Source organism: Pseudochaenichthys georgianus, chromosome 21, assembly GCF_902827115.2.
Source record: "Pseudochaenichthys georgianus chromosome 21, fPseGeo1.2, whole genome shotgun sequence".
In the NCBI taxonomy this organism is placed as follows: Eukaryota; Metazoa; Chordata; class Actinopteri; order Perciformes; family Channichthyidae; genus Pseudochaenichthys; species Pseudochaenichthys georgianus.
Window position 1 is genome coordinate 35,184,965 of NC_047523.1, and position 19,752 is coordinate 35,204,716.

General features: G+C 40.6%; 1 protein-coding gene across 2 annotated transcripts; it reads left to right on the forward strand.

The window, feature by feature from the left end:
* Positions 1–16,056: 16,056 nt before the first annotated feature.
* tent5c (terminal nucleotidyltransferase 5C) lies at positions 16,057–19,215 on the forward strand. 2 transcript variants are annotated; one of them, XM_034109745.2, is made up of 2 exons: positions 16,057–16,146; positions 17,929–19,215. In XM_034109745.2, the coding sequence occupies exon 2, from the start codon at positions 17,951–17,953 to the stop codon at positions 19,100–19,102; it is 1,152 nt and encodes a 383-aa protein (XP_033965636.1). In that variant the 5' UTR covers positions 16,057–16,146; positions 17,929–17,950; the 3' UTR covers positions 19,103–19,215. The 2 variants fall into 2 exon arrangements, with proteins under 2 accessions (XP_033965636.1, XP_033965635.1); XM_034109744.2 differs by lacking the exon at positions 16,057–16,146 and adding an exon at positions 16,346–16,492.
* The last annotated feature ends 537 nt before the right edge of the window (positions 19,216–19,752 follow it).

Consider the following 19,752-nt stretch of genomic DNA (forward strand, 5'->3'; position numbering starts at 1 on the left):
TCACCACTGTGGACAATACCCACAGGAGCAAGTTCAGGTGAAGTGTCTTGCCCAAGGACACACCGGCTTTACAGACGCAGCAGCGGCGGGTTTCACCCCTTGATCTGATGATCATTGCACAGCGCACTGCACCACACCGTCCATCTTCACGCCTCGAGGTCATCGAGGTGCTTTTACAAGTATACATTGGCATTATACATGTACTGTGGACAATACCCACAGGAGCAAATCCGGGTGAAGTGTCTTGCCCAAGGACACAACGGCCTGACTGGATTTCGAACTGGAGTTCCCCAGCACCCCCCTTGATCTGATGATCAGATGCACAGACCACTGCACCACCCGTCCCGGTGCTATGGACGTCAGCATGTGACGGAGCCCACGCACAATAAGGGGCACACTCTGGACTTAATTATCTCAAAGGGTCTGAATATCTCTAAGGTTGTGGTGACTGATGTTGCGCTCTCTGACCATTCCTGTGTTTTCTTTGAGAGCTCTATTTATGTTCACACAAGTGTTCAAAAAGAGGTAACCACAAAGCGATATTTAACTGAAAATACTAAGGAAATGTTTACTCAGAATTTTTCTTCCACACTTGCCCCTGCTAACATCTCAGTAAATGAGCTATAGTAGATCATTTTAATTAAAAATTTTAAAAATGTATAGATGCCATTGCTCCAATTAAGGTAAAGGAAGTGTCTGGCAAGAAAATATCTCCATGGAGAAAGGCCATGACCGTGAAAACAGAAAAAAGAGAATGTCGAAAAGCTGAACGCAGGTGGCGAAAAACAAATCTCCAGGTCACTTTGAAATCTATAAAGAGAGACTTGGGCTTTATAATTTGGAATTGAAAAACGCACGACAATCATTCTTCTCTGACATCATTACCAAAAACAAAAACAACGCACGTGCCTTGTTTGCTACCGTCGACAGACTAACTAACCCCCCCAGTGTCAGTAGCCTCTGAATTTCTATCCACCAGGGCGTGCAATGATTTTGCCTCCTTCTTCACTGACAAAATTCAGAAAATCAGACAAGCAGTCAGTGCCTCTGCATCAGGAACAGCAAATGTGTTGTCTTTGTGTCCACTTAACATCAATTCAAGCACCATGACACAATTCCATCAGATTAATGATAAAAACCTAGAGGACATTATACAACTTCTGAAATCCTCCTCCTGCTGCCTTAATATTATTCCAACAGGATTTTTCAAAGATGTTTTTCCTTGCATGGCCTCAGATCTACTTCATATAGTAAACATATCTCTTCACTCAGGTATTTTTCCACAGGCCCTGAAAACTGCAGTCATTAAACCGCTCTTAAAAAAGAATAATCTAGATGCTTCAGTAATGAACAATTACAGGCCCATATCAAACCTGCCATTTCTAGGTAAAATCATTGAAAAAGTTGTGTTTTCAACAGTTGAGTAATTTCTTGCATTTAAATAACTGTTTTGATGTGTTCCAGTCAGGCTTTCGTCCAAACCACAGAACTGAGACTGCTCTTGTAAAGGTATTTAATGACATCCACTTAAACACAGACAGTGGCAGAACTTCAGTGTTAGTGTTATTAGATCTCAGTGCTGCGTTTGACACTGTTGACCACAGCATATTACTAGACCGACTGGAAAACTGGGTGGGACTTTCGGAAACAGTTCTAAATTGGTTTGAATCCTACTTAAAGGACAGAAACAACTTTGTTTCTATCGGTAAATACACATCTGAGTTGACAAATATGACATGTGGGGTACCTCAAGGCTCCATCTTGGGGCCTCTTCTCTTTAACGTCTACATGCTACCACTGGCTCAGATAATGAAAAACAACAAAATAAGTTACCATAGCTATGCGGATGACACACAAATTTACGTAACAATTTCACCAGGAGACTATGCTCCAATTCAAACACTGAGTAAGTGCATTGAACAAATCAATGACTGGATGTGTCAGAACTTTCTCCAATTAAACAAAGATAAAACTGAGGTAATGGTTTTTGGAGCCAAGGCAGAACGTATAAAAGTTAGCGCTGAGCTTCAGTCTGCAATGTTCAAAACATCAGATAAAGCCAGAAATCTAGGTGTAGTCATGGACTCTGACCTGAGTTTCAACAGTCACATTAAAACAGTTACTAAATCAGCCTACTATCACCTAAAGAATATATCTAGGATTAAAAGACTAATGTCACGGCAGGATTTGGAAAAACTTGTCCATGCTTTTATCTTCAGTAGACTCGACTACTGCAATGGTGTCTTCACAGGTCTCACTAAAAAATCTATTAGGAAGCTGCAGCTGATTCAGAACGCCGCTGCTCGAGTCCTCACTAACACTAAGAAAGTGGATCACATCACTCCTGTTCTGAAGTCTTTACACTGGCTTCCTGTGTGTCAAGGAATAGATTTCTAAATACTGCTGCTGGTTTATAAAGCACTGAATGGTTTAGGCCCAAAATACATTACTGACCTCCTGCTAAATTATGAATCATCCAGATCTCTCAGGTCTTCAGGGACTGGTCAGCTTTCTGTCCCCAGAGTCAGAACTAAACATGGAGAAGCAGCGTTTAGTTATCATGCTCCAAATATCTGGAACAAACTCCCAGTAACCTGCAGGTCCGCTGCAACTCTGACTACTTTTAAATCCAGACTGAAGACTTTTCTTTTTGTATGTATTTTTTCTTTTAATGTTTATTTTATTAGCTTTTCTTTTTAATGACTGATTTTAAATGCCATTTTCTTAATGTCTTTTTGTAAAGCACTTTGAATTGCCTTGTGTTTAAAAGTGCTATATAAATAAACTTGCCTTGCCTTGCCTTGCCTTGCCTTGCCTTGCCTTGCCTTGCCTTGCCTTGCCTTGCCTTGCCTTGCCTTGCCTTGATCATATTTCCATTGTTGAGGTCTACTAGAATAGATTTATATTGTGCAATTTTCCAAACTCACATTGGTTTCTCATACAGCATCTCTGTATAGTATGTGTATTCACTCTCTGTCCTAAACGGCTTGTTGGAGCTCCTGCTGAGGGGTGTAATGCCTTCCAGTTGCTTTGCAAATCAGAGGAATTCAAAGCTTGCTTTTGAAGCTTTAACACCTAAAAGCTGAATTGCTGCTATTGTTCACATACTTCAGTCTGAGTCTTTTAACCCTTAGATGCACGAGTGACTGGACCCTACACTCTTCCATAAGTGGGTCAAAAATGACCCGTATTAGAATAATATGTGTTTTTATGCCATTTTCGTCATTTTGGTTAAGAAAAATCACTTATTTTTGACCCACTTATGGAAGCTTGGGGTAGTAATACAAAAACTACAATTTCTTAAAATGTATAACATTTCAATTTAAAATGTGAATGGCATGATATCCAAAACATGTTTTTTGAGGAATAGCTGGAATATGAAATGATATTCATAATTACAAAGATACTTCAAGAAAACCACCTCACCGGGTCAAAAAAGACCCACTTATGCATCTAAGGGTTAATGATTTTCAAAATGCATTAAAAATGGAAATCTTAAAGTAACATATTTTAGACAGCTGCGTGCTTTATAGTTTGAGTAAGGTCATCTCCTGTTCGTACATATCGCTGCCTCCGTGCAGTGCACAAAGTCTGGTCAATAAATCAATTGTTTGCTCAGTCTGGAGAAACTCCCTCTAGAGAGAACACAGGGATGTTAGCCTTTGCAGAACATTTACATGCACATAAAGCTATACAACACACTACTGTAAATTAAGGGAAAACGCCCAAAAAGCATAAATGTAAACTATATATATTAAATCTAAATGTATATTAGTATGCGTATTATTTAAGCCCAATGCACATGAAACCCTCCCACTGTTTTGGAATGCCATTTTCTTAATGTCTTTCAGTTTTGTAAAGCACTTTGTTGTGTTGAACTATATAAATAAACTTGCCTTGCCTTGAACATAAATCAATAAAACCTCTATATTTCTCCAAGACATAATCGTGAACTCCCGGCTAACTACTAAATTATGTTATTTGAGATTGTTTTGTAAACTTAGGATAACAAAGTGAATTTAGGGGTTTATCAGAAGTGTTTTGGCTGTTTTTGGACTTGAAGTGCTGCAATACATTTTATAAACAGACTGTGTTTCCCGCATTACAAAAACACTGTAAGTAAAAGCACTTATATTGCACTGCTGTTTGTTTATTCTGCAGAACTGTCACACTGATTCTGTAAAACAGTGTTAACGGTTATGTTTTGGTTAAGAAATAATTTTGAAAAATTGTGTAATGAATGAACCCAGATGTGTGTCAGTGTGTTTGTATGTATGACGGGTTATTTACACACACTCTGCCACTACTCACTCTTACACGTGGTGCAAGTCGGATTCTGTGAAAGTTGCTTCTGCTTTTCGCGCCCACTCGGTTCAGTTTGGGTTCAGAGGTCAAAGGTTGAATTTGTGTAATGACAGCTGGCAGCGTGCTATCACAACATCTGGCATCTGCTCTGTGTGAACCAGCGCTAAAATTACAAGAAAAGCAGAAAGAAACGCAAACCCTAACGCATCTAAAGCAACTTGTAGACCATTTAACCGTAATATGTTTGTACTTGTTTCATGTTTATTTCTTTATATGCAACAAATACAATATTTCATATTGTTCGTGAGTATGTTTATATCTACAATACAACCCATGTTTTATTCTTCAGTACTGAAATTTAGATTTTGTGGCTGATACCAACATATGTAGGTTAAAAAATCTGCTAATAATAATATATTATCAGATTTTCTTTAATACATATACACATAAATTCAACCAGTGGCGGTTCAAGAACATTTTACATGGGGGGGCAAAGGGGGGGCAAGAGGTCATGCCAGGGTGGCATGGGAGGGCGGACAGTACGTGGTATTTTATTCTGTATAACCTATTTATTATTTAATCATGCCCTAACAAAAGTGTTCTTAATGCACAAGAGAAACAAGGTGTTCAGACAAACAAACTAAAATATAATATAAAAAATACTCATGATACCCTAGAATTCTGTTTACTGTAAGTACAGTAAAAGTACTTAGTTATAATTAAGTACACAAATGACATCACCCATCTCTTCAGAGAGCTAAAGGTGACCTGTGCAATTTCAATACATATTTGTCAATACTAAGAGCCGCTAGATTGAGCTGCTGTAATGGAATATGCAAGGAGAATAAAAACATACCATGTGGTCCAGCTGGGGTTTCATCTGCCTCCTGATCCCTGCCTCTGTCCCTCTTCCTGACACTTCATCTTTATTCCTCACATACATTTCTTCTTCTTCACTAATGTCTTTCATCTCCTCCTGGCTTCCTCCTCCTCTGTCCCTCCTGGTCTCTTCATCTCTCTTTTCCTTTTCCTCTTTCTGTTCGTCCATCTCAGATATGTCTTTTTGTTGTTGTTGAATCACTCCAGCTACTCTGGCCTGCAGAGTAGGCTACTTGTGAAAAGCGCTGGTACAAATACGTGTATAACTTCACACGTTAGGGCCAGATAATAAGTAACATAATACATAGTAAATCAGAAAGTATTTATCAAACGCACACAGGCAGCTGTGTTTAGACCCAGTTTGACGGTTTGAAGGATGTATCATAGTTTCATTTATCTGGCCTCATTGCTGTGATGTGTAATTTACGTGGATTTAATAGTACCGCAGTTTAGCAAAAGTGGTCGATCTCCCAGCTAGCGCTGTCTGTGTAGTATTTGGTAACTTGACCCCTGCTGAAAAAAACAGCTTAAACCAACTTAGCTGGTCAGGCTGGTTGTTGACCAGCTGAACCAGCTAAACCAGCTTAACCAGCTAAACCAACCATCCTGGCCAGCTAAAAAAACAGCATAGACCAGCATAGTATGCTGGTATGCTGGGCAGGTCACCAGCATCCATCTATCACCAGTTTATGTTTAATAATAGTATTAAATATACCATGCTGGAAGCTTACCAGGATGCCAGGTAACCAGCATACATTGTTTAAATACTGGTATGATTATTTAAACCAGAGAACGTAAATATATTACATAGATTCATTGTGTCATGTATTTTGGTATCTACCAAAATAAAGACATTGTATAGTGTTCATAACAGTATTTTAATTTAATAAATAGCTAGTTAATATAATAAAATACACAGTAACAATACAATAATTATACAAATAACAACCAACCTGCAAATCAATCTACACATCAAAATAAATATATTATCTAAAACAGGTGTATTTGATTTAAAATAAAAGTAGTAAATAGAATTCAATATTTAAATGGTAACAAAAACAGTAACACTATGTATGATAAGAAAAAGGCAACAAAGAAAGTGTTTTTTGTTTTTCCTTGTTCAATCAAAATATAAGGATTATTATTATTATTATTACACTGTAAAAAGACCACTTGACATTTACGTTAACATTTGGGCTGCTGTGGTTGCCAGAACTTGACCGTTAAAGTATGGTCAAATACATTACAAATTACAGTTGGTTGGCATAGACGTTACAGTCAACAATTGCTTATGGTGAATTACAATGGCAAAAAAAAATAGAGCTAGTGTTCACGGTGCAGCTGTATTATCTGGGGAATAGTAGAATCGGATCAAGGTTCGGTATTCGGCAGACAATCGATATCAAATTAATCGGATAATTATTAGCATCAGCACTTGATCACTTTTGTCGACTTGCAGCCTAAATACAAAGATAACTCCACTCCTCTCCTCACGCTGCTTACCTAATAAGTCTTCGTAGAACTAGTGTCTGAGTCATGGGGTCCAGGACTGACTGAAGACATGTGGAACAGAGTCATGGGGTCCAGGACTGACTGAAGAGATGTGGAACAGCACCATCAATGAAAGTGGTAAATGACATTACTAGTATTTTAGATAATAAGCAGAGTTGTGCAGCTCTGTTTATTGACCTTTCCAAAGCGTTTGACACTGTTGATCATCGCATCTTAAAGCAGAGGCTACTCAGTATTGGCATATCCAGCAATGCAGTGGGGTGGTTTGTGAACTACCTCTCTGAAAGGTCCCAATGTGTTCATTTTGATGGGCTGTCTTCTGAGTGTTTAAACATTTCTAATGGTGTACCACAAGGCTCTGTTTTAGGACCACTTTTATTCTCCATATATACAGTGTAGTGTAGGTGATAATGTGGATGAAGCTACTTTACATTTTTATGCGGATGATACTGTGATGTATTGTGCAGGTCCCTCCATTAAAGAGGCTGTTGTTAAATTACAGGCTGTTTTTAACACTATTCAGACTCAGCTCTCTGAACTAAAGCAAAAAAGATACCAGAGCCTGTTTTTGATATTGTAACTACGCAAGGAACAAAACTTGAAGTGGTTGCCTGTTACAAATACCTTCGTATCTGGCTTGATGATTGTTTCTCTTTTAAACTTCAGGTCACTAATCTGCTTAAAAAGCTGAGGGTTAGGCTAGGTTTCTTCTACAGGAACAAGTCCTGTTTCTCATTTGAAGCCAGGAAAAGGCTCTGTGACCTTTTTACCTGTGCTGGACTATGGTGATTTTATATATATGAATGCACCTGCCAATTGCCTGGAAAAGTTAGATGCTGCGTATCACAGTGCTCTGAGATTTGTTACTAACTGTAAAGCACTTACTCATCACTGTACCCTGTATGCCAAGGCAGGTCTGCCTTCACTAACTGTACGGAGGCTCAGTCACTGGTACACGTTCATCTATAAAGCCATGTTGGGTAAACTACCTTTTTATATCTGCTCTCTGATCTCTCGACGAATCGAAAGTACGTATTGCCTCAGATCTCATGATGTTGTTTTATTAAATGTGCCAAGTGCTAGGACTGTCTTAGGGAAGAAAGCTTTTAGATGTGCAGCTCCACTAAATTGGAACAGTCTGCAAACCTGTTTAAAACTGAGCACTTTGGTTCCCCTGCATCATTTTAAAACTCGGCTGGGTGACATGCTGTTTGATACTCATGGTACCTGTCACTGTAAATAGAGGTTTGTAAACTGTACCCTGTACATTATGTTGTATGTCATCCGTATTGTTGTTCTGTTGTTTTTATGTTACATGTGGAACTAATATCCTGCAGGTCACCCTTGAAGAAGAGATCTTTTGATCTCAAGGGGCTTTCACCTGGTTAAATAAAGGCTACAAACAAACAATAGGGTCCAGGACTGACTGAAGACATGTGGAACAGAGTCATGGGGTCCAGGACTGACTGAAGACATGTGGAACAGAGTCATGGGGTCCAGGACTGACTGAAGACATGTGGAACAGAGTCATGGGGTCCAGGACTGACTGAAGACATGTGGAACAGAGTCATGGGGTCCAGGACTGACTGAAGACATGTGGAACAGAGTCATGGGGTCCAGGACTGACTGAAGACATGTGGAACAGAGTCATGGGGTCCAGGACTGACTGAAGACATGTGGAACAGAGTCATAGGGTCCAGGACTGACTGAAGACATGTGGAACAGAGTCATGGGGTCCAGGACTGACTGAAGACATGTGGAACAGAGTCATAGGGTCCAGGGCTGACTGAAGACATGTGAAACAGAGTCATAGGGTCCAGGACTAACTTAAGACATGTGGAACAGAGTCATAGGGTCCAGGACTAACTTAAGACATGTGGAACAGAGTCATAGGGTCCAGGACTAACTTAAGACATGTGGAACAGAGTCATAGGGTCCAGGACTAACTTAAGACATGTGGAACAGAGTCATGGGGTCCAGGACTGACTGAAGACATGTGGAACAGAGTCATGGGGTCCAGGACTGACTGAAGACATGTGAAACAGAGTCATGGGGTCCAGGACTGACTGAAGACATGTGAAACAGAGTCATGGGGTCCAGGACTGACTGAAGACATGTGGAACAGAGTCATAGGGTCCAGGACTAACTTAAGACATGTGGAACAGAGTCATAGGGTCCAGGACTGACTGAAGACATGTGGAACAGAGTCATGGGGTCCAGGACTGACTGAAGACATGTGGAACAGAGTCATGGGGTCCAGGACTGCCTGAAGACATGTGGAACAGAGTCATGGGGTCCAGGACTGACTGAAGACATGTGGAACAGAGTCATGGGGTCCAGGACGGACTGAAGACATGTGGAACAGAGTCATGGGGTCCAGGACTGACTGAAGACATGTGGAACAGAGTCATGGGGTCCAGGACTGACTGAAGACATGTGGAACAGAGTCATGGGGTCCAGGACTGCCTGAAGACATGTGGAACAGAGTCATGGGGTCCAGGACTGACTGAAGACATGTGGAACAGAGTCATGGGGTCCAGGACTGACTGAAGACATGTGGAATAGAGGACAGTCATGGTTCCATGTACAGGAAACTGGAACTTTGAACAGGTGTTTTCATCTTTTCTCCCTGAAGATTCACAAGTTCTTGATCAGGTGTTTGATGTGGGCTAGCATGATCCTTTCTGCCGCGATAAATAAAACAAAGAAAACATTATTAATAATAGTAATGATGGTAACAACAATGATATTAGTATAACTATTTACATAGCACTTACACAATTGCAAAGTGATTCCCACAACAACAATAAAGAACAAGACAATACCAACAATAAAAAACCAAATGATTATAGGAATGTTAAGAGACAAAGAAATGAGAGGCCGACTACAAAAGGTAGACTCAATGGCTCTTGATGACATCAATGAACAGTCCCAATAGATGCTGTGGTATAAAAATAAATAGAATAGGTCCAGATTTCTTCTATTTTGTGTTGGATGATTTGTTTTATTGATTGCTGATGGATGTTAAGATGTGTTTTACAATTATAACAAAAAGATTATTGTAATTGGAATCAAAAAGATTGCAAATCATAGTTTTAATAAAATCACTAGCAATATAGGATTTATTCAACAGCAGTAAAGCATTAAGTTGCTATTGTATCGTACCAGGGACGTCCCTGGCCGGGGGGGGGGTGCTAGTGGCCTCGCAACGGCGAAACCATGCCGCGCCACACTAAATGCACCGCATAAGCGCATTTTCGGCTCAGTTGAGGCACCCTCCGCAAGGTGAGGCCCGCTCCGCAAGGTGAGGCAACTGAGGCCCCACGCAGTCTGCATGATCGGCCTGTAGGGAGGGATGGCCCTGTAACGTACACTGAACTGTAAAACAACTTACCACTATTTAGGAAAGACTCCGATCAGGAGGGTTGACTAGTAGGACAGCAAATAGGGAAGAGGTCTATGTCATGTACAACCATAGATGTTACACCTGAAAGAAAGATAAGGAAATAAGAAAACACAGGAGGACAAACATCTAAAAGACCAAATCATGTCAAGATGGTGGGGTTATGGTATGGGCAGGCGTATGTTATGGACAACGAACACAGGCCAATCGATTCACAACATTACCCTAACCTTACCCCTCACACTACTGACTGGTTTTCGGACCCCCCCCCAGACCCCCCCAATAAAGCAAAAATGCACGTTTCAGAGTGGCCTTTTATTGTGGCCAGCCTAAGGCACACCTGTGCAATAATCATGCTGTCTAATCAGCATCTTGATATGCCACACCTGTGAGGTGGGATGGATTATCTCGGCAAAGTAGAAGTGCTCACTATCACAGATTTTTTCAGATTTGTGAACAATATTTGAGAGAAATGGTTATTTTGTGTATATAGAAAATGTTTTATATCTTTGAGTTCATCTCATGAAAAATGGGAGCAAAAACAAAAGTGTTGCGTTCATATTTTTGTTCAGTGTACATTCTGGTTTAGCTGGCCAGGCTGGTCTTGCTGGTTCAAGATCAGCCTGGCCAGCTAAACCAGCATAGCCCAGCATTGTTCAGCCTGGATGTCATCAGGGCCGTTTCTTCCTATAGGCCAGTGGTTCTCAACCTTTTTCTGCCATTCCCCACCAGCTAAAACCAGCAACCATCTTAAACTGGAGTATGCTGTTTTTTTTTCAGCAGGTAGGCTACGTCCCAAACAGCGATCGTCTGTTAAATGCTATCGATTGGCCATCATCACACCTTTTTGTTAATATTTTTGTTTCAAGCTCTCGTCTTTAGTCAAAACAAAACGAAGGGGAAATGCTCCCAGGGGAAGCTGATCCACCCTCAGGTGCTGGGACAGCTCGCTCCCTCTCTGCAGCTGTGTGAGCCGTTGTCTGTGTGAACGCCGCTCCGCAGTTTAATGCAGGGCCGTAGCTGCGTTTTTAACTGGCCTAAGATGTTATTTAAAATGATTCACTTTTAATGAATGTACTGCTTGTTTCGTTGCTTGAGAAGCTTGTGGACATAGTTTAGGTTTGTTTCTACAATTACAGTTTACAGAATGTAACATATTGTAGGGATTCCTTAGAGTTTTGACCCAGATGTAAGCCACATTTAAAATTGGCCAAACATATCGACCCTGAGGATTTGGTGGTCAGACATTTTCTGTTTTCATCTTTTTCCTACTTTATGTAATGATATGCAGCTTTTCTTTGTTTTAAATACGTGTAAACTGAGAATCTTCCATTTATGGACGACTGAAGAAGTCATTGTAGGAAGTCTTTGTGATTTTTTCAGAAATGTAAGGAGTATTTCATGAGAAAAGTATTTATTGTTTGCCTCATAGTTCATTTTACCGCAAATCTAACTTTTCAGTTGGGAAAGGCCTGTGTTTGGAGAGATTGATCTTTAAAAAACGTCTCATCCTCCTGTATCACAAAGAGTTACTGCCATAAAGTAAACCCCCTTCCTCTTGAGCTGAGACTTTCTTTAATGAGAACACTTGCATGCATATTAAATAACCCTTTTTGTTTCTATATCAGTTTGTCACAATGACAGAATAAGCACTGCAGTGCTCATTCTGTATGTTCCCTCAGTGCATTTCAGTTTAAAGAAAGTATGACGCAGAGACACATAGAAAGGGAATCCACCCGCCTACTCTGCTGGTTTCCTATCAAATCTGTTGCTGACTCACTGACACAGATGTACTACCCACTCCCCCCCAACATACACACACACACACACACACACACACACACACACACACACACACACACACACACACACACACACACACACACACACACACACACGCGCGCACGCACACACACACACACACACACACACACACACACACACACAGACAGACACACAGACACGCACGCACACACACACACACACACACACAGACACACACACACACACACGCACGCGCACACACACAGACACACACACACACACACACACGCACGCGCACACACAGACACACACACACACACACACACACACACACACACACATACCATGTATACATCTCTTCAGGGGACATTACATTGACTTACATGCATTTCCTGGAGACTTATCCTAACCTTAATCATAACCAACACATGCCTAACCCTTACCCTTACCCTTACCCTTACCCTTACCCTTACCCTTAACCTTACCCTTACCCTAATCCTAAACCTAACCAAGTCTTCACCCTAAAATGAATGATTCCCCTTGTGGGGACCTCCAATTTGTCCCCATAAGGGAGGCGAGTCCCCAAACGTGACTGTGTAAACAGATTTATGTCCCCACAAGTATAGTAATGCTAGGCCACACATACCACACACACACACACACACACACACACACACACACACACACACACACACACACACACACACACACACACACACACACACACACACACACACATACACACACACACACATACACACACACACACAGCGAAAGGGATAAATGTCTTTTGCGAGAATCTGCATCACGCATCACTTCCTTGTAACCCCCTACTCTCCCTTTCACTGACACATATTGATTGGTATGTGTGTGTGTGTGTGTGTGTGTGTGTGTGTGTGTGTGTGTGTGTGTGTGTGTGTGTGTGTGTGTGTGTGTGTGTGTGTGTGTGTGTGTGTGTGTGTGTGTGTGTGTGTGTGTGTGTGTGTGTGTGTGTGTGTGTGTGTGTGTGTGTGTGTGTGTGTGTGTGTGTGTGTGTGTGTTTCCAGTCAAGCAGGAAACTAAATTCAGCATTTGCAGCCAGTCACATAAGATAAGATAAAAAAAGGAAATTGTTGTGGCAGAGTTACAAAAATACAATAAACACAGCAGCACAATAATAATAAAACTGTACACTAACAGTGCAGTATAGCTGTATAAAAGATGCTGACCCTCACCATCAAAACTAAACCTGCTTCAGATGATGCTCAAGGGATTTGTAACTCTACTCGTTAGGGGGCAAATTAACCAAATGTATACACACACTGCAGGAATAAAGAACCAGCTGATCCTCTGCAAATGTTTTCCAATTATTTGTCCAAAATAACACACAATGTGTGTGTGCAATCTCTGTGCAAGATCTACACAGGAATGTTTGAATATGTGCCTGAAGACAATAGTGGAAAAATATTTGCAATACACAGATTTGCAGCTAAATGGATATATGACTTGTCCACTTGTCATGCGTTCCAGGGGGAGAAGGGGAGGGTCAGGTTATCTAGAAATATACATATATATATTTATTAGGGCTGTCAAACGATTACATTTTTTAATCAGATTAATCACAGCTTAAAAATTAATTAATCATGATTAATCACCATTCGAACTATGTCCAAAATATGCCATTTATTTATGTATATTGTTGTGGGAATGGAAAGATAAATGAAAGCAGGCGGATATATCCATTTAACATACAGTATGTATGTTTATTATAAAAAAATGCTGCATGTCAAAATGAAAGACAACGAGTATTCTCCGTCGGGACTTCCTGCAACAACACCACGCCGTTATCAAAGATGTTCTATTGAGAAGACGATCACTACGTGACAAATTTTTCAAACCGTGGCTGCTGAAATCAATCTGACTAACTGCTGTCTGTGCAATTTACTCCGCGAGTTGGCAGACTTTATTTTGCTTACTTTAACATCATTTTTCATGGTGGGGCTAAGCCATTTCTTGGTATGGGTGTGTAGCCTACCCCAGCCATACCTGGCGCTGCCACTGGTGGCACGTATGGGGCGGGCCATTCTGCACATGCGTTAAATGCGTTAAATATTTTAACGCAATTAATTCAAAAAATTAATTACCGCTGTTAACGCGATAATTTTGACAGCACTAATATTTATATATATGTAGTTATACATATATATATACATATTTGCACACATATTTGTATATACTTTTGTTTTGGATTCGGGATTGTGGGAAACGGTATTTCGATCTCTCTGTCTGTACACACAAACTGGAAGATTGACAATGAAGTTGACTTTGACTTTGAAACTGGGTCACACACTTGAATAGGGGAGTACATTTGGATAAAAGTGCTTAATTTAAAAGTCCATGTCTTATGATGTTCACTGCTGTGATTAATTACTTTGGTAAATCTGAACTTAAAACACAAATAATAACAATGACTTACCTGAATTAAAACAGTGATAAATCAGCTACTTCAAGGTGACTACAATATGTTTTATATAGCAGAGCATTGCTTTACTAAAACAATACCTCACAAAACAGCACTACAGAAAATCTGAACTTTCCCTTCAAGTTTCCTGTTTCAAAAATAAAACCCCAATCTCAGATTGTGGCAGGAGCATCCTGTGGTTTATACCTTTGTTTTATTTTCCAAAGAATCACCACACATGCTTGTGGTTTCCCTGCGTCATTCAGAATAATGTCTGGTGCAGGGAGGGAGAAACTATTTGTTATGTCACAGGGGGGCTCTCCAATGCAGCTGTGCTGTTTGTCAATGCTGGTTAAATGAGTGTGTGCAATCTCTGAGCAAGATCTACACAGGAATGTTTGTATGTGTTCCCTGGAAATTAGGTATAGAGATCTGAGGGAGGGTCCCACCTGCTGTGTCAGTGTGGCCTTCACCTAACATATGGGACTGAATTATTTTTAGTGACGTAAAAAGACTAGTCAGATTTCTTCTTCCTCAGCTTTTCAACAACAGCCGGTTGTTTCTTGAGAAAACATACTATGTTATATAATATTAGGTATATGTGTTTATATTAATATATATGTATTTGTATGTGTATTTTTTATTTTGGTTATTTGTTTCTATTTTAATTAATAAAAACGTTTGAATAAGTGTGTAGACTTGACAAAATGTATATATGAATTCAGGAAAATAAATGAAAAATATATATTTTACTTGTATTAGTTATACTAAACAATAGAACAAATTATTCAATAAAAACGATATTATTACAACATATTTTAATTTGTAATATTCATGTGTGTGTGTGTGTGTGTGTGTGTGTGTGTGTGTGTGTGTGTGTGTGTGTGTGTGTGTGTGTGTGTGTGGTGTGTGTGTGTGTGTGTGTGTGTGTGTGTGTGTGTGTGTGTGTGTGTGTGTGTGTGTGAGAAAGGTACCACACATAATCAATACGTTTACAATAATTCAAGGCTTTATACTCATTATACCCTACTGTCCTACTAGGGCATTGCGTTCCAAGAATGCAGGGTTGTTGGTTGTTCCTAGAATCTTTAAAAGTACAATGGGAGCCAGAGCCTTTTCTTATCAAGCTCCACATTTGTGGAATCAGCTTCCAGTTTGTGTTCGGGCGGCAGACACCCTATCCGTTTTTAAGAGTGCGCTTAAGACCTTCCTTTTTGATAAAGCTTATAGTTAGGGCTGATTAGATTCAGCCCCTAGTTTTGCTGATATAGGCTTAGTTTGTCGGGGGACATCTTACTTCTTCCTTCTCTCTGTCTATACCCGTGTACACTCATGTTCCGATTAACCCAGCTTCCCCAAATGTCTTTCTTTTTGGTGTCTATATACGCTGGGACACACTGTGAAGACCACTGAGACAAATGTAACATTTGTGATATTGGGCTATATAAATAAACATTGATTGATTGATTGATTGATTGATTGATTGATTGATTGATTGATTGATTGATTGATTGATTGATTGATTATATTATGCAGTATTTATCTTGGGTTAACTTCTGTGTGTGGGAGTGTTTTTCAAATCTTTATTCATCTAAAAATAATAACAGAGTAGAATGTAATATTATTTAAAGTTCAAATAAACCAGTGTAATTTTCAACAAAAACAGCTGATTTTCAAATGAAACGTCAGAGAACGCCGGCTGAATGGAGACGACCCTGGTTACTTGGCAACGCAAAAACCTCGTCGACCAATCAGATGCTTCGTTCCGCGCATTGCTACAATCAAACTCAACGATTTCACGCCTGTGTGACTTGCTGATGATGAGAGTTGGACTATTCTTTTGGTAAATATACAAACATGTGTGTTTTATGTTAAATGTAAAACATATAAGTTATAGCATATTACATTTACTATTTTAATAGTGAACTTTTAATTTGTAAAAGCCACGCTACATATAAATAGAGGGGACTGTGTTATGCTACGGCGGTGCATTTGTTTCAGTGGGTCGTGCTTCGGCTTTATAAAGCGGGCGTGTCTTACTGCAGAAGGTTCAAATAGAGACTGTTCTGCAGCACCGACCGCATGTGTTTGTCTCCCAGCAAGTGGATTATGAGGAGGTGTCTGCACGAAATCCAAGTTAACATCTTCTTTTTCTGACTGAGTGCTTTTCAGAGGACGTTTTTGAAAATGTATGTACTACTTTTACAGTTCATTTGTGTGATTATGTCCAGAAAGAAGCCATGTTTTAACTCCACATGTTAGGATAGACATGTGACATGACATTCGCTTTTTAAAAGTGTAACTAGTCGTAGGCATTATTCGAAACGTGATGTTGGTTGGGATATGTTAACGTATTAAGTACTTTTTTTTTTAGTTTTCTTCATTATTCCAGTGCGTATGTTAAACGTGACTTTGCTAGATTCTCAGATTCGTCGGCATATGTTTTCATATTGAGTCAAACTTCACTCGTCCTACTTATCTTTATGGCAACAAGAGTTACCGTTAGTTTAAAACGCATTCATGGTTTACAAAAGTTACTGTAGCGGACAGCCGTTAGCAACCATGGAGACGTTAGCGGTTTACGTAAAACCGAAATGCTGCACTCGTCACGGCCCAATTGATAAATCAGCTGGAACAAATTATGATGTTTTTGACAACGTGTGACACGATTACTGGTATATTGGACAGTGCTGTATTTTTAACACTTGAATAAGAGTTAAACCTGTAGTAACATTCACAAGCTACCCTGCAGTATACAAAGTGATTAAAACTAGCTCCACGTTTCTCAGTTTTGATAAACGCATGAATGCATCCATAAGTATAATCAAAACAGGTGGTGATACATTAGTCTGAAATATGTCAATCTGCAAAATGAGTCCTTTTATGCTAATGCCTTAATACTTTTACTTGAGTAACATTTTGAGAGCCTGACTTTTACTTGTAACTGAGTGTTCCTTCACTCTGGTACTCTTTTGTTAAGTACACGATCTGAGTACTTCTCCCATCTCTGTTATTGGGGTTGTTATTTTTTGAAAACCCTGGGTTTAGTTGTCTATTTACTTTAAATCTAGTTGGTGTGTTTGTCTCTCAGCAGTTCTGGAATAAAAGCCAGGCTCGCGGTGTTCTAGAAGCCTCACGCGCTCTGTCCTCCAGTGTGTGTGTCAGAGTGAGCGAGCAGGTTGTCTCGTGCTCACATTCAGCTGTGCTCGTGCTGAATGGGTCATGATGCTGCTACTGTTTAGTGACAATAATTCAACAGTGAAGCCGGAAGTTATATTTTGGTTTTTTTCCACTAATTGTTTAATGTATACAGCATTCTTTATATACATTTTAATTGAAGTAGTTTGATCTATTCTAGCGTGTATTTATATTGTATGCATGTAGATATATATTTTTACTGTGGAATATGTATTTACGGTTTTTAGTACTTGTATTTTTTTTTAATGTCTGCTGTAGGTGTAACGACATGCTTCACTAAAATGTATGTGTAATGTATCGATTATATATTTAATACATTTCCCATGTTCAAAGAAAATGATTTTAGAATAGTGATTGTGTATTTTGCTTGGTTTATGTCCCGTTTAAAAGTCACAACTAACATCTGTTTTCTCTCCTGCCTCCCCAGTTAATCTGAACTTTGTGAGAAGATGGATAACAAGGAGGAATCAAAGAGTTGTTCCGTCAGTGTGCTGACCTGGGAGCAGGTGAGCCGGCTGAATGAAGTTCTGACGGAGGTTGTGCCCGTCCACGGACGGGGGAACTTCCCCACCCTCGAAGTGCGGCTGAAGGACATCGTGGCCCGGGTGCGCTCCCGCCTGGAGCGCAGGGGCATCCGAGTGAAGGACGTCCGGCTCAACGGCTCCACAGCCAGCCACGTGCTGGTGCAGGATGTTGGCTGGAGCTACAAGGACCTGGACGTTATCTTCAGGGTGGACATGCCGCACGAGTCAGAGTACAGGCTCATTAAGGACGTGGTGCTGGGAACCCTGCTGGACTTTCTGCCTGAGGGTGTAAACAAGGAGAAAATCACATCCATGACTCTCAAAGAGGCTTACGTGCAGAAGCTGGTGAAAGTCAACACAGAGCAGGACCGCTGGAGTCTGATCTCCCTCTCCAACAACAACGGGCGCAATGTGGAGCTGAAGTTTGTGGACTCGATACGCCGGCAGTTTGAGTTCAGTGTGGACTCCTTTCAGATCGTGCTGGACTCCATGCTCTCCTACTACGAGCTGGCACAGACGCCCATGTCTCAGGCTTTCCACCCCACAGTGAGCGGGGAGAGTGTGTACGGGGACTTCAGCCTGGCGCTGGGCCACCTGCGGGACAAACTCATCGCCACCAAGCGGCCCGAGGAGATCCGCGGCGGCGGCCTGCTGAAATACTGCAATCTGCTGGTGAGGGACTTCCATCCTGCCAGCGAGGAGGAGTTCAAGGCCCTGGAGCGCTACATGTGCTCCCGCTTCTTCATTGACTTCCCTGACATTGGTGAGCAGCAGCGCAAGGTGGAGGCCTACCTGCAGAGCCACTTTGTGGGCGAGGAGAAGAGCAAGTACGACTACCTCATGATCCTGCGGCGCGTCGTTAACGAGAGCACGGTGTGCCTCATGGGGCACGAGCGGAGGCAGACGCTGCACCTCATCTCGCTGATGGCCTTCAGAGTGCTGGCTGAGCAGAACGCTATCCCTGACGCGTCCTGCGTCACCTGCTACTATCAGCCGGCGCCCTACGTCCGAGACCACAACTTCAGCAACTACTATGTGGCTAACCAGAACATTCCAACATGGCTGCCATGTAACTGACATAAAGTGGACGGACGTAAAAGAGGGAGACAAGAGAAGGACTTAAAAAATCTGAAAAAAAATATATTGAGGCAATAAATACAAAGTTCCTCTCAAGGCACAATTATATTTAAGTGGACAGGTGTTTTGCTTTGTTTTTGGAATACTTTCTCATTCCTCATCTTCAGAGTTGTCTAGGTCATTCAATAGAAAGTGAAATTTTTAAGTGTTTAGACTTAATTTTTTTCTTTTTTCATGTGTTGTGCCTTAACCTCCAGATGTACGGCCCAATCATTTAAGTACTGGCTATGTTTTTGAAAAAGGGATGAAAATGATCTTGTAGCCTAAAATGTGTTTCTCCTGTGATTTAGTAAAACAAATAATACAAATGTGAAAGGCAGAAAAAAATGTAAAATATTTAAAAATGGTATTATTGGGGTAGGGGATATATAATAGGTGACGAGCCCCAAAAAAAGCAGAGCACCAGTGTTATAAATATGTTTGATTCACTGGGGAGGGGAAAAAAGGTGTTACACTAATAACTTTGTCAGATATGAAGAGGGAAGCGAGCGGAGTCCATTTATTTTTAATTCATTTAGACATGTAAATATCTCTTGCATACATTTGTAGTCTCCCTGATACGCCGACAGTGCCTGTGATTTGTAAACAGT

Bases quoted from the DNA above. Each gene is read 5' to 3' on its own strand.
- tent5c (XM_034109745.2), top strand. From the start codon at position 17,951: ATGGATAACAAGGAGGAATCAAAGAGTTGTTCCGTCAGTGTGCTGACC.